At 38.7% G+C, this 26,006-nt stretch overlaps 1 protein-coding gene across 2 annotated transcripts; it reads left to right on the plus strand.

Moving 5' to 3' along the window:
- Window positions 1-1,508: 1,508 nt before the first annotated feature.
- On the plus strand, window positions 1,509-13,364 carry LOC138438337 (killer cell lectin-like receptor subfamily B member 1). Of its 2 annotated transcripts, XM_069586505.1 has the most exons (6): window positions 1,509-1,693; window positions 4,052-4,297; window positions 4,428-4,526; window positions 7,618-7,772; window positions 8,168-8,283; window positions 12,663-13,364. In XM_069586505.1, exons 1-6 carry the CDS (start codon window positions 1,609-1,611, stop codon window positions 12,772-12,774), a joined length of 813 nt encoding a protein of 270 aa, XP_069442606.1. In that variant the 5' UTR covers window positions 1,509-1,608; the 3' UTR covers window positions 12,775-13,364. The 2 variants fall into 2 exon arrangements, with proteins under 2 accessions (XP_069442606.1, XP_069442605.1); XM_069586504.1 differs by lacking the exon at window positions 4,052-4,297 and having other exon boundaries at window positions 1,523-1,693.
- Window positions 13,365-26,006: the final 12,642 nt, after the last annotated feature.

A 26,006-nucleotide genomic window follows, 5' to 3' on the forward strand; every position in this document is an offset into this window, starting at 1 on the left:
CTTTTAAATAGTGCTTAAATCTTACCCATTGTTGACTTGTTCACATTTTCTGTTTCTTCCTGTTTCAGTCTTAGTACATTTCTAGAGCAATAGCCATTTCTCCTAGATTATCCAACTTGTTGGTATTCAATTATTCATAATATTCTCTTCTTTAATATATCCCTATATCCTCATCAGTTATTTTAAGTTATTTGCCAGGTAGCTCATTACTCTGACTCTTTTGGAATCAGCTCCTGGAGTTTCTCTTTTCTTGCTTTATGTGCTATGTTTTGTCATGTTTGTCATGGTTCTCTGCTGTGTGTGTATCATCTGTATTTATCTTTCTACCTCTACTAGTGGCAGTAAATTTCTAATTTCTAAGAAGCTGTAGAAAGGGTTACAGAGGAGATTAGCTGATCTATGAATTCAATATCACAACTAAAAAAGTCTCCAAATGTAAGTTCTCTTGAGGATTTTATTTAATATGTATATAAAGGTAATTGAATAATAAGGGTCTTTTCAATTACATAATTGTGAAAATGGTTAAACAAAAAGATCCATCAATATGCTTCACACTACATATGGACAAATGAAGACTTTCCTGTGGTTTATATTTCTGGCCAGTTTATACTTTTGAAGCTCATATAATTTTGCAAGATTCTGGTTCAAAAGAATACTTTTTCATCATCAACTCTTTTTAATGTGGCCATTGTGGATTCCATGTGGTCATAGTCATGCTGCATAACTTGAAATTAAACTTCAGTGCACAGCATTCTTTTTTTTCCCCTATTTTTTTTAAATTTTTATATATATTTTTACTTTACAATACTGTATTGGTTTTGCCATACATCAACATGAATCCACCATGGGTGTGCATAAGTTCCATGTACAGAACAGACTTTTTGACTCTGTGGGAGAGGGAGAGGGCAGGATGATTTGGGAGAATGGCATTGAAACATAGCATTCTTTTAAGCTAAGAATAGTCTGGATGTTTGGCTCTTTGTTTCCTCTCTTCTATTACTCAGTGCTCTTTTCCACATTTATAACTTCATTTTCCACATTTCACATCCTTGAGGGGAGAGGACAAATATTTAAAGAAGATTTTAGAGGTTTTGAAGGGTGTCCTGCAGGATTTTGGTTTGGTTTGGTTTTTGCATTAGTGTTTATGTTTTACAACCTTGTATTAAATATTATTTATCTTAATTCTAACTTTTTTTGAGCCAAATTAGAGTGCTTCATATCATCTACTCTGGTCCCAGCACAGAGAAAGGTATTCAAAATGGATGGCTATGAAGACAACAGCAAGCCTTCTTAGAATTTGTCAAACAGGACAGTTAATTAAAGAAAGTAGATATTGGGTTGGCTAAAAAATTCGTTTGCATTTTAACTCAAATGAACTTTTTGGCTATCCCAATATCACATGTCTAAGTATGCTTGACACCAAGTAAGTGGGTTTTCTCACTAATTCACAGAAAACCCACAGTTATGTGGGTAGATGTGGGTAGGTGAGAACAGGAAGACAAGAGAGCTTTTCACGAATGGGCACTTCTTTTAGCTGATCTTGCCTCATAGAACTTAGAATTTTTTTTTTCTTTTATACAACATTAGTGCCACATTCTGCCATTTGCAATGGACAATCAGACGATTTATGTAAATTCAACCCTACCCAGGGGTTCTGCCATTGAAAGGTCATCACCCTCTTCTCTTCGTCAGAGTAAGTGACTTTAATTTTCCTTCTGGCATTGGTATATCTTCCAATACTTAGATTTTTTGCTTAAATGTTTGGTTTTAAATCATGACTTAGAAGATGAGCAGCAGTCATATGCTAATGTTAAATAGATATAGCAGGGCCTGTCTATAGGTAATCACAGATATGGGAAAAAACTCACATCTTGTAGGTTTGTTTTTTATCAAGACAATTTTGTGAAAAGTGAACCTCACTCTTATCGCTGAACCTCGGCAAAAAGATTCTTTAGGAAATATTTTACATCTATGAACATATGAACAAAGAAGTATTTTTCTTTGTCTTGTTGGTTTTTTTTGCTTCACCATGCACGATGCATGATCTTTGTTCCCAGACCAGGGTTCAAATCTGTGCTCCCTGCAGTGGAAACTTGGAGGCTTAACCACTGAACCACCAGAAAGTCCCCTTTTGTTTTTTAGTTTGTTTGTTTTTTAACAAAGGAGTATGTTTGGAGATACTTTACTACCTTGCTGTAATTTACTAACCTGCTTTATTCCAAATTCCTCTATAAATTACTGTAAGTTCCAACGCATTTGCATCCATGATGTTCCCTTCAAAACACTGGAGTGTAGTCTTAATGATTGACATCTTTCACTCTACAAAAGGAAGGGAAAAGCTGTTCTGAAAAAATGGTATTCAAGATCAAAGACTTGAATATATTCACAATCTGATGATTTTTAAATTAAAATGTGTATCAGCTTAGAAGGAGGTAAGACACAGGACATGGGAGAATATCACTGATGAAACTATTTGACATTTGTTGAAGTTGGCAATTTTGTGTGTGTGTGATCTAGTATTCTGAGTGAAGGAGATAGGGATTCTAACATGAGGTAATGGATTCCATGAGCTGGGGATGGATGAAAAGAAACTAGAAACTAAGTAGAAAAATGTATAAAATTATCATAATAGGGGACTGCCTTCTGATATCAAACCAAATTTTCTAATATTGCAATTTTTATCCCATGTGATATTCATTTCATAGTGTACTTAGCACATGGGTTGTATCTTTTTAAGATCGTTTGGTATAATTTGAAACTGTTAAATTATCAACATTCTAAATTGGAGATTGAAAAGTCTTAGGGTTACAAAAGAGTTTGATGATCCTTTCATATGGGGTAATGGAAATTTGGGGAATTTTGATAACTACAATGAGAGTTTGATTAAGCTATGGGTATTTTTTGATGTGAAAGAGCAAGGCTTTCTGTTCCCTATTCAAATCAAGCAAAAGTGGAAGAAAGGAGGATGGTGTTGAAAGGACATTTTGGAGAACGAGTATACAGAAAGATGGCAAGCTTTTCCACAAAAGCTACTATCTATGATCCCAAATCAAGGGGGCCAGAATATATGTCTCTTTTGATTGCAATCATTATTCCACAACATATCATTCTAAAAGTAAATATGGAAAACAAAATAGAATAAAGTCAGAACAAAATGCATGGTTATAAAACACTTGACTGAAAAAAATACGTAACCTGAGAATTGAGAATTATGTATTTGGTGACTTTACTGAGGACTATAGCCAAGACGGTAGCCTCTTGGATAACTCTAAGGAACTTTCTCCAAAGGTGACAGCGGAGCCAGGATTTATAGGAGTTTTTGCTTAAAACAAAACGAAAAACATGTAGTTGACTATCAAAAGATGACTGCTGATCACAAAAACAGATGTCTCAAGTTCATGATTTTAGTGCTTTCTACATGTGGGAAGACACAAGAAATCAATCATTCTTATTGAAACCAATCATCCACATGTATTTTAAATACCCAGGCTTTTATCCTATTTTTCCTCTATCCTAAATTCCCCTCAGGCTTCACCATCAGGGCAGCTGCCCGGGTTGATGGCTTTTTGGTAGCAACATCTCTTGTTTCTTGAAATGGCAGGTGACATTCTTTCTCTGCACATTGACCTGGTATTACAGTTATTGTGAAACTACCCTTGAGCTCTTTGGCTGAACTGTTCAGGCTGTGGGAACTGTGGAATAGTGATTATATATAAGATATTCGGGGAAACCAGACAGAGATGTGAGTTGTGACTTATTTAGTTTATAATTTCTTATAAAAGTAGATAAGTGTTGGCAAAATGCCTCTAGAGTTTATCTTTTCATCCAAAAATAAGCACCTGAGGCAGATGTGCCCAGGTGCTGGGGCAACTGTAAGTGAACAAAATAGTGAAAAAATATTTTCTATTCTTGTGTTTATATTATACTGCTAGGAAGACATACATATAAATGAATAAGTATATTATGTCTTAGATGCTATGAAGTGCAAAAGAGAAAACTTTACATGTATTTATCATTTCCACCCCCTTGGTCTCTGGCTTGTTTATTTTAGCTGCACTGGGGCTTTGTTGCTGCATGCAGCCTTTCTCTGGTTGTGGTGAGGGGGCTACTCTTCACTTGCAATGCGTGGCCTTCTCACTGTGGCGGCTTCTCTTGTTGTGGAGCATGGACTCAGTTGTGCTGTGGCACATGAAATCTTCCTGGACCACACATCCAACTCCAGGCCCTGCATTGGCACGCAAATTCTTAACCACTGGGCCACCATGGAAGTCTTCAGAATCCTACGTTAAGATGATTGGTAAATGTTCTTTCCTGCCCCTAGCCCTCATCCGAAATCTAGCTCTTTCTTATGTGATCCTAACAACCTTTGCGTTTTGTACCAAATGAACTCAACAGAGTTAACCTGGTATATTTTCTTAACCTCTCAGATGTTTGTCGGGGTCCATGTCAGCATAAATTTGCTTGGAAACTTGGATGTGCTTGGATTATTCTTCTTGCCTTGACTCTGATTGGGTTAAAATTGTCAGGTAAGTGGTACAAGATCGTTTATTTTTATTTTTCTACTTATTCTACTTGTACCATCAATATGACTACCCCAAACTTACTGGAAGACCAATGAAATAAAAAGAGTCACAAAACAGTGCTCTATTAGTGCTCAGCCCATATTCATTCTGCAAGCTTTGGCCTCGGGTAAATTCCTTGGCCTAATTGTTCGAAGTCATTGCAAGAGATTTCACATGTGCTCCAATAATTTTTTTTAATTGTAATTATGATAAAAGGGTGACAATAATAAAGAAATTTTCCAATTATTTACAGATTTTTTATTTTAAAATATATTTTATGTACTACACCAAAATATTTCAGCACAAAGTAATACAAAAATTATTGAGCTATTTTACATTCTTTTTACAGATTGTTTCAGATCTTTGAAATCTAGTGTGTATGTTTTCTATCTACAGTACATTTCAAATTAGCCACTAATATCAATAACCTCAGATATGCAGACGACACCACCCTTATGGCAAAAAGTAAAGAGGAACTAAAAAGCCTCTTGATGAAAGTGAAAGAGGAGAGTGAAAAAGTTGGCTTAAAGCTCATAATTCAGAAAACTAAGATCATGGCATCTGGTCCCATCACTTCATTGGAAATAGATGGGGAAACAGTGTCAGGCTTTGTTTTCGGGGGCTCCAAAATCACTGCAGATGGTGATTGCAGCCATGAAATTAAAGACGCTTACTTCTTGGAAGGAAACTTAGGACCAACCTAGATAGCATATTAAAAAGCAGAGATAATACTTTGCCAACAATGGTCCTTCTAGTCAAAGCTATGGTTTTTCCAGTAGTCATGCATGGATGTGAGAGATGGGCTATAAAGAAAGCTAAGCACCAAAGAATTTATGCTTTTGAACTGTGGTGTTGGAGAAGACTCTTGAGTGTCCCTTGGGCTGAAAGGAGGTCCAACCAGTCCATCCTAAAGGGAATCAGTCCTGGATGTTCTTTGAAAGGACCGATGCTGAAGCTGAAACTCCAATAATTTGGCCACCTCATGAGAAGAGTTGATCATTGGAAAAGACCCTGATGCTGGGAGGGATTGGGGGCAGGAGGAGAAGGGGATGACAGAGGATGAGATGGCTGGATGGCATCACTGACCTGATGGACTTGAGTTTGAGTGACCTCCGGGAGTTGGTGATGGACAGGGAGGCCTGGCGTGCGGTGATTCATGGGGTCACAAAGAGTCAGACACAACCGAGTGACTGAAATGAACTGAACCGATTCATCAGAAATACTTGATTTGTATTTAGATTTTGTAAAGCTTACAGTTTTTAAGTCTTTATTGAACTTGTTACAATATTGCTTCAGTTGTTCTTATGTTCTGGGTTTTTGTTTGTTTTTGTTCTCTGTTTTTGGCCAAGACGCTTGTGGGATCTCAGCTTTCCAACCAGGATCACACCTACTCCCCATGCACTGGAAGGCTGGTTTAACACTGGATGGCTCAGGAAGTCCCTATAGTTTCTTAAGTCTTCGAAATTTCAGATTGTCCTGGGCAATGTCTCACATAGGATAGGCACAATTACACTCATTCTGAAGGTGGAGCATACAGACAGGAGTGGAAGCAATTTAAGAGTTTAAGTAACACCGGGTTACTGAAAGCAAGTAAAAACTTGTGAAAGTGAAAGTCGCTCAGCGGTGTCTGACTCTTTGCAACCCCATGGACTATACAGTCCATGGAATTCTCCAGGTCAGAATACTGGAATGGGTAGTCTTTTCCTTCTCCAGGGGCTCTTGGATTCTTTGCCAGCTGAGCCACTGGGAAGTCCAAGAATACTGAAGTAGGTAGCCTAACCCTTCTCCAGTGGATCTTCACGACACAGGAATCCAACCGGGGCCCCCTGCATTGTAGGCTGATAAGCAAGCAAAGAAAGTTGCAGTCAATAAGTAAAGCCTTATTTATAGTAGAAGCAAGTAACTCAATCTTTCTGTGGGTTTACTTGTTATGTGTTTGTTTACATTGTCTTCTAAATGGACTCTCTGTTACTACATTGCTATTACTTTTATATTCTGTTCATTTCAAACTTTTTGAAATCATTTCCAGAAGTGATAAATATAGTGTATCCATTTCACTGCAGCTTTTAGCATTAATCTTTTTAATAGTTTCTTTTTATTTACCAGTGATATCCTTAATACACAACTCACCAAAGAAAAAAAGGAGTCCGTCATGACTCGATGGACATAAGTTTGAGCTAGCTCTGGGAGTTGGTGATGGAAAAGGAAGCTCCATGCTGCAATCCGTGGGTTCACAGAATCAGAAAAGACTGAGTAACTGTGTTGAACTGAGTATTCAAATATATAATTGAGCATTAGAAATTTTTTACAATTTTTCTCCATGGTATTTGCCATTAACTTATGAACTATTATTTGCTTTCAAGCTATATTGTTTCAAGTGTATTTTTTAGATGATTTTGGTATTGTTGTCCATGGAGTAGAAAGACCACTGGTGAGGAATTTCAGGAATCCTAGGAAGAGTTTTGTCTCTATCACCATCTGCTTGTGTGGACTTGAACAAGTTATTCTGTCTGTTAGTGTTTTAACTGGTCACTATTTTTCAAATCTTAGTAGCAGAATGAACAATGGTCTCAAAAGCTTCACTGCTGCTGCAGCTGCTGCTGCTAAGTCGCTTCAGTCGTGTCCAACTCTGTGCGACCCCATAGATGGGAGCCCGCCAGGCTCCCCCGTGCCTGGGTTTCTCCAGGCAAGAACACTGGAGTGGGTTGCCATTTCCTTCTCCAATGCGTGAAAGCGAAACGTGAAAGTGAAATCATTCAGTCGTGTCTGACTCCTAGCGACCCCATGGACTTCAGCCTTCCAGGCTCCTCCGTCCATGGGATTTTCCAGGCAAGAGTACTGGAGTGGGGTGCCATTGCCTTCTCCACAAAAGCTTCACAGTTACATTAAATTCTAAATACATAATTGTCCTCGCAGCGATGAGCAAAGTCTTTCCTGAATTTATGACGACTAGTGCATGCGTAGTTAGTGTTAGTGGGGGTGGGGACAGGTTAGAAACATAACATTTATTTCTTCCTCTTTCTTACTTTATCGCTCCCCTTCTTTCTTACTTTAGAGAGACCAGTTCCGTTAACGTGCCCAATGCCTTGGCAACAAATCCGAGATAAATGCTTGTATTTTCATGAAGCTTTCAAACCTTGGAATGACAGTCTAGCTGACTGTTCCACAAGAGAATCCAGTCTGCTGCTTATTCAAGATAAAGAAGAACTGGTAAATAATTAACTAAAATACTTTAATACAACTTAGCACTGACTTCTAGCCACATCAAGATCTTTGTGCTTTAGCCTTGAGGGTTCTATGCAGATGAAAATATCAACCTTGACTTCAAGAAGCTCACAGTCTGTGAGACTAAATAGACATGAAAACAAAATAAATATAATGTAATGAATACAACAATATAAACATAAACATTTGTATATATTAATATATAAATGAACAAATAGAAATATCACAAATAAGGATTAATTAACTCCAACAGGGAGTCAGGAAAGGCCTCATAGAAGAGGTGATACTTGAACTGGGTTTCAGAGGATGAGCATAAGAATGCAAACCAGCAACAGATAAACAGATTCAATATTCAGTCATTTCTTCTGTTTCATTTACAGAGACTCATACAAAACCTGATAAACAAAGAAGGAATGCTGTTTTGGGTTGGATTAAATTTTACATTACCAGAGAAGAAATGGAAGTGGATAAATGGATACTTTTTAAACTCTAATATGTGAGTATTAGATAAGCTAACTTTGATATTCAATTTACAGCATTTATATCAATTAGCATGATAGTAACATTGTTATTGAAGACTGAGATTTACAGTTAATAGCCTGAGAAGAAGAATGTTTCTGAAGTTGGTTAAAAAGCTCAATATGTGGAAACACACCAACCCTTTGTCACAACATATGTTTTATCTGAAATGGAGTTTTAGGATACAAGGAATAGACCAATTCCTTTGGGAGGGACACACACACAAAAGTTTTTCAAAGAATAAAATTTTAAAATAAAGAAATTTCTAGCTAGAAGATATTGACACATAGAATTGTTAAATAGTTTTTCAACCTGTGGGACCACATACCTTAGTGGGCCATGCTAGAACGATAAATACGAGAAGAAAAATATAGCACGAATCAGAGTATGTGGAATCCAGATATTTGGGAACTAGCCAAACGGTGAGAAATATTGGAGCCTATTTTAACCAGTAATGTAGAAAAAGAGTTGTTTGAGGAGATGTAGTAAACCTGCATAAGCCACAACAGAGCTATTTGCCATTTCTTTTTCTTCCATTGTGTTGATTTATTTTTGTCTGTGCTGGGTCTTCATTGCTGCTCAGAGTTTTCTTTAGTGGCTCAGAGTAGGGGGCGCTCTCTAGCTGTGGTGTGCGGGCTTCTCACTGTGGTAGTTTCTCTTGCTGCAGAGCACAGCTTCTAGGGCACTCGGGCTTCAGCAGTTGCAGTGTACGGGCTCTAGAGCACAGACACGACAGTTGTCTTGCACAGGATTAGTTGCTCCACAGCAGGTAGGATCTTCCCAGATTAGGGATCGAACCTGTGTCTCCTGCTTTGGCAGGTGGCTTCTTCACTGAGTCGTCAGGGAAGCCCTTGCCATTTCTTTCTGGTTCTCTCACTATAGTCTCATTGCAAGATAGCCAGGATAACCGTGAATGTTTTAGGACTGATGTTACCAATTAAATTACAAATCTTTAATGGACTTCATCATTTTTGTACATCAAAGGGCAGGACACTATTTTTCCCTAGAAAGCGAAAGTGTTCAGGCATCCAACCCAGTTTCTGAAAAGAACTTTTGTTGAGTTTTCCAGAACAGATGACATTGTGGTATGGTTTTTTGAGTCTGCAAAAGATTTATTGACATTTGTATAAATTACAGTTAAAATCAATTCTTTTTCTCATTCAAAACACCAAGACATTGAAGGTTAAGACCCAGGAGCATATTCAAGTTTATCCAAAATATAGTAATACTTTATTGTGTGGAAAGTTACCAGATATTGAGATATGTTGGTTTAATGACCAAGTTTTCATTTGTTTGATTCATTCCAAAATACAGTATTTTTTTAAGTGCAGTATTTTTAAATGAATTTTTTTATTTTACTTTACAATACTATATTGGTTTTGCCACACATGAATATTATTTTTAAATAAAGTGTTCTGGACTAGAATAAACGTATTAAAAGGCAAATGTATTTTGTTAAATAAAATCTATTCTGAATTTTTATTTGTTTCACAGGGATTCTTATCTATACGTCATTGACATATAAATGCAACTCTGATATTAACTTACTTTTATTTCTTTGTCATTAGAAAAGATTAATTTTGGTTAAATGTGTGTATGTTTCTTACTGGGGCATTATGTTTATTTTATTAAGGTTTATTATAAAATTGGAAAACTCTGAGGTGTTTATGAGAAGAAATACAGGCACAGTTGATAGATTAAATGTGACTGAACATTCTCTTCTATTCTGAAGAGTAAAGTAATGGTTTTATTAAGACTGTGATCAGGTAAATCTGGAAGGTATCATATGATAGTAAAACAGTAGCAGTTAGACACTGCTTTTATTTAGTGCCCTAAACTAGACAGCATATTATAAAGTAGAGACATTACTTTACCAACAAATGTCCATCTAGTCAAAGCTATATCTTTCCAGTAGTCATGTATGGATGTGAGAGTTGGACTATAAAGAAAGCTGAGTGCAGAAGAATTGATGCATTTGAACTGTGGTGTTGGAGAAGACTCTTGAGAATCCCTTGGACTGCAAGGAGATCCAACTAATCTACCCCAAAGGAAATCAGTCCTGAATATTCATTGGAAGGACTGATGCTAAACCTGAAACTCCAAAATTTTGTCCACCTGATGTGACGAACTGACTCATTTGAAAAGACCCTGATGCTGGGAAAGATAGAAGGAAGGAGGAGAAGGGGACGACAGAGGATGAGATGGTCGGATGGCATCACCAACTCAGCAGACATGAGTTTGAGTAAACTCCGGGAGTTGATGATGAACAGGGAGGCCTGGCGTGCTGCAGTCCATGGGGTCACAAAGAGTCGGACATGACTGAGCGACTGAACTGAATTGAACTGAACCCTGGTTTTCAAGTAAAGTAAAAGATAGAATGATAATAATTTTTTTTCCACAGGACTGCTTTGGGGATTAAAGAAGTTAACACTAAAGAACTAGGCAGAGATCTGGTCAAAGCGAGCCTAGGAAGTCAGCAAGGGCCTTTTGGAAACGAGCTTGGTCAGTTGAGCATTTAAAAAGTTATCTTGAAAGTTGGAGGGACCAGAAAGATGAAAGAGATAAAATAGCAAAAGAGACTTTTGCTATTACTCTCTTGAAAGAAATGCTGATGTGACTAGACTGTCAGGCACTAGGAGGGAATTAAGGTGAACTTTTCAGGGCCAAGGGGTTTTATGAAGAAATGGAACAAAGGAACAAAGAAAATCTGTGATGGAGCCCTGCCCACCGTACCCCTTCACTTTCAATTTAGGACAAGCAGGTGAACGTCTTGCGCATATCCCATACTGGCGTGCCAGTTCTGCATTGCCATCCTATTCTTTGACTGCTACTCACACCAAATCTGCAATGAGCCATGACACTCCTGCTTCTTTGGAACTAATAGAACATTGATCAGAGCAGACACTTGTGAACTGTTTGGAACGGGAGGAAAGGAGCCTTCCACTACATACAACATGAACTGAGCCTCCTTTTCGGGCCACATTCAAATTCTGCAGACCCTGCGTATCTATACATACTTACTACATTTCCTGAGCACATACTCTGTTTAAGTCTGATCACACTTGTATAGGTATCATCTCAATGCCTCCCCAAATACTAGGTCGTTATATCCTAAATATTTAAGAAAATCAAAGTTCCGTGAAAGCAATACGTTTTTCATGTGATATGTTAATAGGAGATTCAGTTTCCAATTTTCAAAGCTTCATCTTGTATATATCATGATGACATTTCTGTTTAGAATGCTTCGCTTCCAGTGAAGATGAACTTGCAAGTTCCAGATGTTTCTATTAAAAGTTTATATTTATGACTGACTCTGTAGTGATCACTGTTCAGTTGTTAAGTCGTGTCCCTCCCGTTGTGACCCTCATAGACTGCAGCTCTCCAGGTTCCTCTGTCCTCCAGTGTCTCCAAGTTTGCTCAAATTCATGTCCATTTGAGTCAGTGATGCTATCTAACCATCTCTTCCTCTGCCTCCCCCTTCTCCTTTGGCCCCAGTCTTTACCAGCATCAAGGTCTTTTCCAGTGAGCTGGCTTTTCCCATCAGGTGGTCAAAGTATCGGAGCATCAGTCCTTCCAAGGAATATTCAGGGTTGATTTCTTTTAGGGTTGGTTGACTGACTTGATTTGCATGCAGTCCAAGGGACTCTCAAGAATCTTCTCCAGCACCACGATTTGAAACCATCAATTCTTCGGCACTTACTCTCTTTATGGTATAAATTTCACATCACTCCGTGAGTAATGGAAAAGCCGAAGCTTTGACTATACTGACATTTGCTGACAAAGTGATGTTTTTGCTTTTGAATATGCTGTCTAGGTTTGTCATAGCTTTCCTTCCAAGGAGCAAGTGAAAAAAAAATGAATGTGAAAGTGTTAGTCCCTCAGTCCGGTCTGACTCTTTCCCACACTATGGATATATCCCTCCAGGTTCCTCTGTCCACAGAAATGAAATTCTCCAGACAAGAACACTGGAGTGGGTAGCCATTCCCACGAGCAAGTGTCTTTTAATTTCAGGGCTTTAGTCATTGTCTACAAAGATTTTGGAGCCCAAGCAAACAAAGTCTGTCACTGCTTGCATTTTTTCCCCTGCTATTTGCCATGAAGTGATGGAACTGGATGCTAAAATCTTAGCTTTGAATATTGAGTTGCAAGCCACCTTTTTCACTCTCCTCTTTCACCCTCTTTCAGAGGCTTTTTAGTTCCTCTTCACTTTCTGCCCTTAGACACTTTACTTACCCAATGCTTAATAACTGAGCATCTCATTGTTTCCTGAAAGTTACAGAAAATACTGGCTGGATGAGGAGAATTATGTGAGAAAATCATGAACTCTAAAGAGAGTACTTTTCTTTTGCTCTGCAGATTACCCGTTTCTGGTGATGTTAAAGAAGACGGCTGTGTTTGCCTATCAAGGACACAATTTATTTCTGATTACTGTGCTGTAAGAAATAGAGGGATCTGCCAAAAGAACTAAAATCTGTCAGAAACAGAGCAATATGTTCTTCCAGCTGACTAGACATCCCCCTCCATCTCTTTAATTTCCATTTCAGATCTCTGCATTTTACCTGTATATATTGTCATAGTGGCTCCATGCACATTTTGTGGTACAAAGTGAACACACACTGAGAATTCTAATTTTTGTGAATTTTGCAACAGTTCATATCTAACCTCCTCATTAAATAACTGAGGAAACATACACCTAAAGAAAAGATGTCTCAGGGCATGTGCTGAGGAGTCGGATAGGTGGATCATATGGCAGTTCTATGTTTCAGTTTTTTAAGGAACTGCCATACCTTTCACCATAGTGGCTATATCATGGGACTGGATGCCATGATCTTGGTTTTCTGAATGTTGAGTTCAGTCAACTTTTTCACTCTTCTCTTCACTTTCATCGAGAGGCTCTTTAGTTCTTCTTCACTTTTTGCCATAAGGCTGAAGTCATCTGCATATCTGAGGTTATTGATATTTCTTCTTGCAATCTTGATTCCAGCTTTTGCTTCATCCAGTTCAGCATTTTGCATGATGTAATCTGTACGTAAGTTAAATAAACTGGGTGAAAATATACAGCCTTGACGTACTCCTTTCCCAATATGGAATCAGTCCATTGTTCCATGTCCAGTTCTAACTGTTGCTCCTTGACCTGCAAACAGATTTCACAGGAGGCAGGTCAGGTGGTCTGGTATTCCCATCTCTTTCAGAATTTTCCACAGTTTCTTATGATCCACACAGTCAAAGGCTTTGGCATAGTCAATAAAGCAGAAGTAGATGTTTTTTCGGTAATTCTCTTGCTTTTTGATTATGCAACAGATGTTGGCAAATTGATCTCTGGTTTCTTTGCCTTTTCTAAATACAGCTTGGACATCTGGAAGTTGTTGGTTCATGTGCTATTGAAGTCCAGCTTGGAGAATTTTGAGCATTACAATGCTAGCGTTGGGAGATGAGCGCAATTGTGTGGTAGTTTGAGGAATTTTTGGCATGCCTTTTTTGGGATTGAAATAAAAACGGACCTTTGCCAGTCCTGTGGCCTCTGCTGAGTTTTCCAAATTTACTGGCATATTGAGTGCAGCACTTTCACAGCATCATTTTTAGGATTTGAAATAGCTCAGCTGGAAATCCACCACCTCCAATAGCTTTGTTCATAGCAATGCTTCCTAAGGCCCACTTGACTTTGCATTCCAGGATGTCTAGCTCTAGGTGAGTGATCACACCATCGTGGTTATCTGGGTCATGATGATCTCTTCTGTACAGTATTGGTTTTTACTATACAGGAAAATGAACCAACTATACATATACATATATCCCCTCCCTTTAGGACTTCCTTCCAACAGTGCATTAAGTACTGTTCCATGTGCTATGCACTGTGCTATACCTTTTTGGCATCAGGGACCAATTTTGAGAAGACATTTTTTCCACCAACCAGGGAAGGGGGTATGTTTCAGGATGATTCAAGTGCATGATATTTATTGTTCATGTGTTTATTTACTTCTATATTATTATATCAGCTCCACCTGGTTTTACATCAGATCATCAGGCATTAGATCCAGGATGTTGGGGGCCCTCCCATACTGTATATCCACATTAGTTATCTATTTTCTAGATAGTATCAATAGTGGGTATATGTCAATCAAATCCCTCATTTCCTCCCACCATCTCCTTTCTCCTTTGGTGTCCAAACGTTTGTTCTCTATGTCTGTGTCTCTACTTCTGTTTTGCAAATATGATCACCTGTACCATTTTTCTAGATTCCACATGTATGCAATAATACAAAATTTACCTTTCTCTTTCTGACTTACTTCACTTTGTATGACAGTCTCTAGGTCCTTCCACATCTCTACAAGCAAACCAACTTTATTCCTTTATATGACGGAGTAAATAGTCCGTTGTAAATATGCACCATATCTTCTTTATTCACACTTCTGCTGATGAACATTTGGGTTGTTTCCGTGTCCTCGCTACTGTGAATAGTGCTGCTGTACACATTGTACTGCATGTGTCTTTTTCAATTATGATTTTCTCTTCAATGCTTGCTTATTTTTCTTCTATGCTTACTTCTTTTTTGTTGTTGTTGTTTACTTCTTTGTATGGTTCAAGATATAGGAAATATGTAATCAAAATTTTCATTGCTATTGTGGAAAATGTGACTTTTTTTTTTCCAACTCCACAGTTGGGGAAGCTAAAGTTACAGAAAAGACATGTTTATTCTGATAGCTCTCTCGAGTATTCTGTTTTAAAAAAACACATGGCAAATTTTCTTGGAAATCAAATAAATGGTAATATTGAATTTATCGTTTAAGGAGACTCATAATAAAATTCCTGAAAAATAGATATCTACTTACTCTGGTAAGTCAGTGCCAACCTGAATCATATAAATTTGAATAATAGTATACTGACCAAAATAAAATTTGAGTTTCTGCTTTCCATGCATGTTGATTTATAATAATTATTAAAATAAAATTTTGAACATATCAAAAATTCAAAGTATAACTCATTTTGTTCCAATTGCTTAGGGAATAACAATAAGGTTTTTTTTTTTTTTGTCTTTTATTCTTAGGGAATAACATTAAGTTTTTAGGAACAGATTCTAGACAAGAGTATCATTACAAAGCAATATACGATAAAAAGTGAGATTTTTGAAGTGTTTGATACTTTGGGGGAAAAGATCTGTAAATAACAGATACTTTAGAAAAAATGTTCCCACAATTGACAATATACATTCCTACCTTCTTGGAGTGACATTCAAAACAACCTTCTAAAGTAGATCAGGGTAAAGCTAAGTTCATTCTTCTATACTTCTGAGACTTGAAATCAAGCACCCCTGAAGTACACATCTGTACAAAACTTTTACAATGAAACGAAGCCCAAGAAGTTAGGTTCTTGCTCTGTCATTTGCTATTGCACTATTAGATAATCACGTGAATTCATTCTTGGATATATTAAGGCTGAGGTCATCTCTGTAAGGCTGAGGTCATCTCTGAAACAGGCAAGTCTAAACCAAATTATAGACAGATTTAAAAATATCAGATAAGAGACCATGTTTTGGTTTGCAGTATTGACTCAACGTTTCCTGACAATAAACTCACTGCAAAGCCAAGTCACGTCAACCTATTACGTCATTCAGGATCGGCCATCTACACTTCCTCTGTGGAGCCCATGCTTCAGATGCAGGCTCCTGACCACTCTCCAAATGGATCCTGATGTTTTAAGATTTCACTTTTGCCCCATAAGTGTGACAGACTCCTTTCATATAATCCTTTGATTCTTTGCCTAGAAAAAGCCTAGGAACTGTAGAAAGCGTGAATCAAAGGTTCATTTCTTTCTGAACTTTTCCTCAAATCTCCCTGGTTCTCACCATTTTTAATCTTTTTCTCCCCACTTTTCTAAAACAGGATTTAGCTTCTTCTTTGCCATGTTATGTGGACTTCCCTGGTGGCTCAGACAGGAAAGCATCTGTCTACAATGTGGGAGACCTGGGTTCCATCCCTGGGTCGGGAAGATCCGCTGGAGAAGGAAACGGCAATCCACTCCAGTACTATTGCCTGGAAAATCCCATGGACAAAGGAGCCTGGTAGGCTACAGTCTATGGGGTCGCAAAGAGTCGGACACGACTGAGCGACTTCACTTTCCTTTCCTTTCACATTTGCCATATTATAATTAGTTCATTTTATGATTGTAAGACTGGCTCTGCTTCTCTCCTGGCTAAAGTTGAACAAATATCATGATAGAACAATGAAGGGAGGTCTCTGACTCAATTACAAGAGTAAGGGCATAACAATGGTCTGTTTATGCTGCATTGAATCACCCTTGAGACTGGACCAGTGACATATCTTCCGTTTATTTTCTATGCCATGTATTTGAATTTGAAATTCATTTCCCACTATTTTACCTTCCTGTTCTACCCATTGACAGAGCTCCTCAATATACACAGTCTGTGTTCAAGCAAGTATCGTGGTTAACATATATACACTATTACATGTAAAATAAACAGCAAGGACATACTGTATATCCCTTTGCTGTACACTGGAAACTATCACAGCACTGAAAGTAACTGTATTTAAATTTAAAAAAAAATAACGCATAGTGCATTAGCCTAGCCTTTTTTAAGCCATTTTTTCCAATCTATTATGTGTAAGTAGCCACCAATCAAATTCTGTTTCAAGTATGGATAAACGAGAATAAGTTTTTACTTTCATACCGAGCAGTGTGAGAAAGGAAAATCTAAGAATTACAAGGTAATTATAAAATAGTTTTAAATTCTAAACCTCTAGAAACTCTTGAAGCAACTAAGGTAACCAGGTGAGATGGGCATAGTTTTTAATTCACCACTTGACAGCAGCTGGTTTGCATCTGCAGGTATTTGGTAAACTCCATTCTGTCCTCTTGTGGACTTATCTTATTGGGTTTTGTTGTGTATGTGAGTGTGTGTGTGTGTGTTTAAGTATGCTTCTTCCCTTCCAACAAAGCAAAACCAAACAAAGTAAAAAAAAAAAAGAAAAGAAAGTTATATATCAATAAGTGCTTAATCTGTTTTGTCCTTTTGCACAGCTTATTTATTTCCTTCATCACATATGAGATTTGATCATTTATTTATCTCTCATTTTACTATTGTTATTATTGCATACCACTATTGCCATTTGAGCTCCATGAGATCAAGTACCTTTGTAGTATTGTAAGTCAATGCATGGTTTTGGCACATAGTAGTTGTTCAGTAAGTATTTCCTGAACAACAAACACATAATTATCAGATGGAATTTGTTTACTGAATGAGCTCTCCTAGATGATTCTTGCTTGAGGTCTCTCGTGCAACGGGAGTAAGATGGTTACTGGACTGAGGTTAGTTCAAAGTCTGTGTTGCTTGTATACGTGGTGACTGATTACTTGAAACCTCAGGAGGATGACTGAGTTAAAAGAGCAGCTTTCTGAAAGGGTCATTTTTCAAATTATAAGCAGCATAGAATGATGCATCAGCCTTGAGTCTCTCCCGGTGGTGGTGCTAAAGAATCCACCTGCCAATGCAGAAGATGCAAGAGATGAGGGTTCGATCCCTGAGTCAGGAAGACACCCTGGAGGAGGAAATGGCCACCCACCCCAATATTCTTGCCTGCAAAATTTCCATGGACGGAGGTGCCTGGAGACTACATTCCATGAAGCTGCAAACAGTCTGACACAACTGAGGATGTGAGCACAGGAGGTGAGCCACTAACAGGGTTAGAACCCAAATACAACCAACCAGGTATATGGATCCAACTGCACTCTCTACCAAAACAATCTGTAAGGGTCCTTTCAAAATAAACTTAGAAGGCTGCATAATCACAGTGTGCTTTGGATTTACTCTCTGTGCTTCATGAGAAATTGTCAGTGTTATACTTTAAGAATTAGGTAAGTGCTACGTGGCTAAAAATTTCTAAGCAAAGTCCTCTAATAAGCATCATTTTTAAAGGCAATTCCAATTCTAACTGAAGTCACTCTCCAAGTTTTTCTTCAGATATGTTCCTCATGTTTCACGTGACAGCTACTCATTTCCGACTTGAGTAAGGCCACAGAATGAGACGTTAATGAAGCCACGACTAGAGACTAGGTTTTCTCGGAAGCAAGTATCCCTTCTTCCTACTTCAGGATTTCTTCCACTTTCCCGCACTTATTTCAATGTTAACTACTCAAATAAGGCGTGAACTTCCTCAATGATTTTGGCCTTCTGGGAATTTCTCATTTCTCCTCGTAGAGCCAGCATTTAAGGATGTTATGCTGAGAAATATTTCTTTCTGGACTCTCCTTTCACAGGAGTGTTTCTGTACGAATTCATAAGTGAGCCTATCGCCACCTTGTGACTGTAGTGTGTAGCTGCAACCGTAGAAGCAGGTTCATGTGCACAAAAACATGTTTGTACAATACCAACGTTTTCCTCACCTAGATCTAACAATTATTACAGTTTTCCCGTACAGCCTTTACCTCTTCTCACTTGCTTCCTATTACCTTTTTGTCTGAATGTGGTGATTAGTAAGTTGCATATATACATACAATTCCCTGGTGGCTCAGAGGTTAAAGTGTCTGCCTGCAATGCAGATGACCCGGGTTCAATCCCTAAGTTGGGTAGATCCCCTGGGGATGGAGATGGCAACCCACTCCAGTATTCTTGCCTGGAGAATCCCACGGACAGAGGAGCCTGGTGGGCTGCAATCCACGGGGTTGCAAAGAGTCGGACACGACTGAGCAACTTCACTCTACAAGTAAATCAAAATAATTTAATATATATTCTAGTATATATTTTACATCCTAGTCCTTCCAAAATGTTTTTTTAGAACCCCTTTCCTCCTCAATGCAGGAGCTAATCAAAGTTTACACTTTGCATTTGGTTCCTGTCACTGTTTAAATGAAACCTAGGAATAAGCTGTAATTAAAACTTGGTTTAGTGACATGGTGCTTAACACAAGTGAATCCATTGGGATTTTTTTCTTTGCTTGTCTCCAACATCACTTTGGTGTGTTTTATTAAAGAATTGTCCCTCTACTCTTGCTCGTTTTACCTTGGAATTCATTTATTAAGGAGGCTAGGTCAATATTATTGTCAATAAAATTGCATTAAAATAAAAATGCATCATTGCATTATGGATCATAAATGTTAGCATCAATTTATAAATGAAACCTCCAGTTTCTTTGACATTTGTCATTGAGAATAGAGGTCTGTGCCCACTGCCCTTGAATGTGTTTTCCTTTTTTTTTTAATTTTTATTTTTACTTTATTTTACATTACAATAGTGTATTGGTTTTGCCATACATTGACATGAATCCACCACGGGTGTACATGAGTTCCCAAACATGAACCCCCCTCCCACCTCCCACACCATATCATCTCTCTGGATCATCCCCTTGCACCAGCCCCAAGCATCCTCTATCCTGCATCTAACATAGACTGGCGATTCATTTCTTACATGATAGTATACAGGTTTCACTGCCATTCTCCCAATCATCCCACCCTCTCCCTCTCCCTCAGAGTCCAAAAGTCTGCTCTACACATCTGTGTCTCTTTTGCTGTCTCACATACAGGATCATCATTACCATCTTTCTAAATTCCATATATATGTGTTAGTATACTGTATTGGAGTTTTTCTTTCTGGCTTACTTCACTCTGTATACCAACATAACATCTCTTGCTAGATCATGAAAATCAGTGTTGCTTCAACCTCCACTGAGAAGTTCCTGGGAGGCTTGCTGTTGGAAGTCAGCCTCTAAGCTTATAAGCGAGACTGAAATGGATCAGGGCCCTATCATCCTCCTCTCCCAGGGCCCTTAGCTCCTCCTCCAAGGCTATAGATGTTATTGTGAGCCGTATGCTGTGAGCTGTGTTACATATCCTGAAACCCCAAGTGGAGAAGTGAACTACATGAGGAGCAGACTGTAGTCACGACATAAGCAGGCACAGTTCTGAAAAATGGCCTCAAGGAAATGGAAACAATCCAACCCTGGAACTGAAGATTAATGGTCTTTGAAACAAGGTGACACTGGTCAGACTGCAATGACGGATTTCATGATGACCATCAGAACTGACTGCACTGTTCCTACATGTAGTACCTTCCCTCCATCTATAAAAGCCCTTGTCAACTGATTGTCAGGAACAAGGAGTCAGCCTTTGAACAGGAGTCTCCCCACCCACACCCACACCCTGCTGCCTGGTAGCTGGCCTCTGAAATAAAGCAAAATTCCCTTTCAACGAACCTTGTCTCTTTACTGACTTTTGCTCAACAAAACGAGAAAATAAGTAGGTTCAAGTCCTAGTCCAACCAACTGAACTGTGTGATCCTAAATAAGTGTGTAGATTTCTTAGAAATTTAACTTGCTCATCAACAATAAAAGCATTTGAGACAGTGATGTTTGTCCTGGGTAAGACGTAGGTCAAAAGGCACACATTTAGATTATGTTGACACTATCATTTTTTATATAAGTACCCTGTTCAGTTCAGTTCAGTCGCTCAGTCGTGTCCAACTCTTTGTGATCCCATGAATCGCAGCACGCCAAGCCTCCCTATCCATCACCAGCTCCCAGAGTTCACTCAGACTCACGTTCATCGAGTCAGTGATGCCATCCAGCCATCTCATCCTCTGTCGCCCCCTTCTCCTCCTGTCTCCAATCCCTCCCAGCATCAGAGTCTTTTCCAATGAGTCAACTCTTTGCATGAGGTGGCCAAAGTACTGGAGTTTCAGCTTTAGCATCATCCCTTCCAAAGAAATCCCAGGGCTGATCTCCTTCAGAATGGACTGGTTGGATCTTCTTGCAGTCCCAGGGACTCTCAAGAGTCTTCTCCAAAACCACAGTTCAAAAGCATCAATTCTTCAGCACTCGGCCTTCTTCACAGTCCAACTCTCACATTCATACATGACTACTGGAAAAAGCATAGCCTAGACGGACCTTAGTCGGCAAAGTAATGTCTCTGCTTTCCAATATGCTATCTAGGTCATAATTTTTCTTCCAAGCAATAAGCGTCTTTTAAGTTCATGGCTGCAGTCACCATCTACAGTGATTTTGGAGCCCCAAAAAATAAAGCCTGATACTGTTTCCACTGCTTCCCCATCTATTTCCCATGAAGTAACGGGACAGGATGCCATGATCTTCGTTTTCTGAATGTTGAGCTTTAAGCCAACTTTTTCACTCTCCCCTTTCACTTTCATCAAGAGGCTTTTCAGTTCCTCTTCACTTTCTGCCATAAGGATGGTGTCATCTGAATATCTGAGGTTATTGATATTTCTCCCGGCAACCTTGATTCCAGCTTGTGTTTCTTCCAGTCCAGCGTTTCTCATGATGTACTCTGCATATAAGTTAAATAAGCAGGGTGACAATATACAGCCTTGATGTACTCCATACTTATCATTTGAAATTCTTCCCAGTTCAAGAAATATTTAGGGAATGATTTTTCTTTCTTCCACCTACTGAGTTTTTTAATTTAAACTGTTTTAGTAATTTCTAAAATACTTACAAAATAGTTAACTCTATTTTTTGAAAGAAATTATGTGCACTATGAAGTGCACAATTCACAAAGCTCATAAATTTGACCAAATATTTGTTTAGTCTGTTATATCCTAGGTCAAGGCTATGGCTTTACCAGTGGTCATGTATGGATGTGAGAGTTGGACTCTGAAGAAACCTGAGCGCCGAAGAATTGATGCTTTTGAACTGTGGTGTTGGCGAAGACTCTTAAGAGTCCCTTGGACTGCAAGGAAATCCAACCAGTCAATTCTAAAGGAGATCAGCCCCGGGTGTTCTTTGGAAGGAATGAGGCTGAAGCTGAAACTCCAGGACTTTGCCCACCCATGCAAAGAGTTGACTCATTGGAAAAGACTCTGATGCTGGGAAGGATTGGAGGCAGGAGGAGAAGGGGACAAAAGAGGATGAGATGGCTGGATGGCATGACTGACTCGATGGATGTGAATTTGAGTGAACTCCAGGAGATGGTGATAAACAGGGAAGCCTGGTGTGCTGCGATTCATGGGGTGGCAGAGTTGGACACTACTGAGTGACTGAACTAAACTGATCCTAGTAAATCTTTAATCAAGTGAACCTCACAAGTGTAACGTGTGCTAAGGCAAAGCTTCCCACCATAGTTTGGTCCCCATATCTTCCACATATATTTTAGAACCACATTTCTTCAGATATTCTTACTCTATACTTGTGTTCCATTGAAGTTCAGAAGCAATTAGTCATTGAATAGCTATTGACGTACAATGTACACCAATATTTTTGTCTCTTGGGATACATCAGTGAAGAGAATACATGAAGATCCCAGGTTTCATAGAGTTTACATTCTCAAACAGAGTAACAATAAACAATAACAATAAGTAAAGATGCAAAAGGTAATAAATATGAAAGTGAAAGTGAAGTCGCTCAGTTGTGTCTGACTCTTTGTGACACCAGGGACTATAGCATACAAGTATCCTCCATCCATGGAATTTTCGAGGCAGAAGTACTGGAGTGGGTTGCCATTTCCTTCTCCACATAAGTACGAAGGAGAGAAAAAAAAGGTAAGAAAAGGTGAAAGAAGTGGAGGATGGAGTTGTGGACTTCTGTACTAAGTAAAATGGTGAAGATCAGACGTAGTAAGCAAGGACTAGGAGTTGGTGAGAGATATAGCCAACAGAGTATCAAAAAGATAAGAGAGTTAGGCAATATCCCCCTACGAAAGAGAGTTTTAGGGAGAAGGATGAGCCAATGAAAATAAAAATATGGCTGGTATGTTCCAGAAACAGGGGGAAGGTGAAAACCACTGGAGCTGAGTAAATGACACAGCAAGGTGACAAGGTGAGACCATATAATACCTGTAGGTCAATGTAAGGACTTGGGCTTTTCCTCTGAAGAGAATGGAAAACCCATGTGGGGCTGAAAAACACAGTAAGAACTTGGTCAGGCTTGTATTTTAGTTTTAGAGGATCAGTTTGGTTTCTGTGTTCACAAAAGACTGTGGAGGGCAAAGTTGGTTTTAAGGGGAGAAGTTTACTTGTAGGGTTTCCTTCCTCTAGGAACTTCCCTGGGGGTCCAGTGTTAATATTTTGTGGCCCCACTGCAAGGACAGGGTCTCCAACCCTGCTGGGGAACTAAGATCCCACATGCTATGTGGCATGGACCAAACCAAAAAAAAAAAATCAAGATGAAGTTTAGGGTGCAATAATAATCAAATAAGGAGGAGATGATTGAGGTTCCAAGCAGTGTGATAGCCTTGGGGATCATCAGAGGTACTTGGGTTAAGGATGTATTCTGAAGACAAAATTAACAGCTTTTGCTGACAGACTGGTGTGGGATATGAGAGCTAATAGACAGCCGAGAGTGACTCCAGATGTTATGGAGCAGGACAAAGGGAGACGTATCAAGAGAAATGTGGAAAGGCTTTGGATAAAGCAGTTTTGGAGATACATTAGCACCTCCATTTTGTTTTGTTTCGGTTTTTTTTGTTTGTTTGTTTTGTGTTTTGTTTGTTTTTCTTTTTTTTTTTTTTTGCTTTATTTTACTTTACAATACTCTATTGGTTTTGCCATACATTGACATGAATCCACCATGGGTGTACATGTGTTCCCAAACATGAATCCCCCTCCCACCTCCCACCCCATAACATCTCCCTGGGTCATCACCGTGCACCAGCCCCAAGCATGCTATATCCTGCATCGGACATAGACTGGAGATTCGATTCTTACATGATAGTATACATGTTACAATGCCATTCTCCCAAATCATCCCACCCTCTCCCTCTCTCTCTGAGTCCAAAAGTCTGTTATACACCTCTGTGTCTTTTTTCCTGTCTTGCATACAGGGTCCTCATTGCCATCTTCCTAAATTCCATATATATGTGTTAGCATACTGTATTGGTGTTTTTCTTTCTGGCTTACTTCACTCTGTATAATCGGCTTCAGTTTCATCCATCTCATCAGAACTGATTCAAATGTATTCTTTTTAATGGCTGAGTAATACTCCATTGTGTATATGTACCACAGCTTTCTTATCCATTTGTCTGCTGATGGACATCTACTTTGTTTCCATGTCCTGGCTATTATAAACAGTTCTGCGATGAACATTGGGGTACATGTGTCTCTTTCAATGCTGGTTTCCTTGGTGTGTATGCCCAGCAGTGGGATTGCTGGGTCATAAGGCAGTTCTATTTGCAATTTTTTAAGGAATCTCCACACTGTTCTCCATAGTGGCTGTACTAGTTTGCATTCCCACCAACAGTGTAGGAGGATTCCCGTTTCTCCACACCCTCTTCAGCATGTATTGCTTGCAGATTTTTGGATCGCAGACATTTTTTCTGGTGTGAAGTGGTACCTCATTGTGGTTTTGATTTGCATTTCTCTAATAATGAGTGATGTTTAACATCTTTTCATGTGTTTGTTAGCCATCTGTATGTCTTCTTTGGAGAAATGTCTATTTAGTTCTTTGGCCCCTTTTTTGATTGGGTCGTTTATTTTTCTGGATTTGAGCTGCATAAGTTGCTTGTATATTTTTGAGATTAGTTGTTTGTCAGTTGCTTCATTTGCTATTATTTTCTCCCATTCAGAAGGCTGTCTTTTCACCTTGCTTATATTTTCCTTTGTTGTGCAGAAGCTTTTAACTTTAATTAGATCCCATTTGTTTATTTTTGCTTTTATTTCCAGAATTCTGGAATGTGGATCCTAGAGGTTCCTGCTGTGATTTATGTCTGAGAGTGGTTTGCCTATGTTCTCCTCTAGGAGTTCTATAGTTTCAGGTCTTACATTTAGATCTTTAATCCATTTTGAGTTGATTTTTGTGTGCGGTGTTAGAAAGTGATCTAGTTTCATTCTTTTACAAGTGGTTGACCAGTTTTTCCAGCAACACTTGTTAAAGAGATTGTCTTTACTCCATTGTATATTCTTGCCTCCTTTGTCAAAGATAAGGTGTCCATATGTTTGTGGATTTATCTCTGGGCTTTCTATTTTGTTCCATTGATCTATATTTCTGTCTTTGTGCCAGTACCATACTGTCTTGATGACTGTGGCTTTGTAGTAGAGCCTGAAGTCAGGCAAGTTGATTCGTCCAGTTCCATTCTTCTTTCTCAAGATTGCTTTGGCTATTCGAGGTTTTTTGCATTTCCATACAAATCTTGAAATTATTTGTTCTAGTTCTGTGAAAAATATCGTTGGTAGCTTAATAGGGATTGCATTGAACTTGAAAATTGCTTTGGGTAGTATACTCATTTTCACTATATTGATTCTTCTGATCCATGAACATGGTATATTTCTCCATCTATCAGTGTCCTCTTTGATTTCTTTCATTAGTGTTTTATAGTTTTCTATGTATAGGTCTTTAGTTTCTTTAGGTAGATATATTCCTAACTATTTTATTCTTTTCGTTGCAATGGGGAATAGCACCTCCATTTTGGATGAATGAAATCAAGATATCCATTAGATACTTTAGAAACTCCAGATTCCTGGGATGGAACTCAATGCATGAGTTTGCAGTTAGGGAGAAAGCTCTGGGCTACAGGTGAGTTTATGGGGGTTAACATAGCTCAATTGGTAAAGAATCCTCCTGCAATACAGGAAATCCCAATTCAATTCTTGGGTCAAGAAAATCCACTGGAGAAGGGATAAACTACCCACTTCAGTATTCTGGGCTTCCCTGGTGGCTCAGATGGTCAAGAATCTGCCTGCAATGCAGGAGACCTGGGTTCAATCCTGGCTTGAGAAGATTCCCTGGAGAAGGGAACGACTACCCA

Source organism: Ovis canadensis, chromosome 3 (genome assembly GCF_042477335.2).
Source record: "Ovis canadensis isolate MfBH-ARS-UI-01 breed Bighorn chromosome 3, ARS-UI_OviCan_v2, whole genome shotgun sequence".
Classification (NCBI taxonomy): Eukaryota; Metazoa; Chordata; class Mammalia; order Artiodactyla; family Bovidae; genus Ovis; species Ovis canadensis.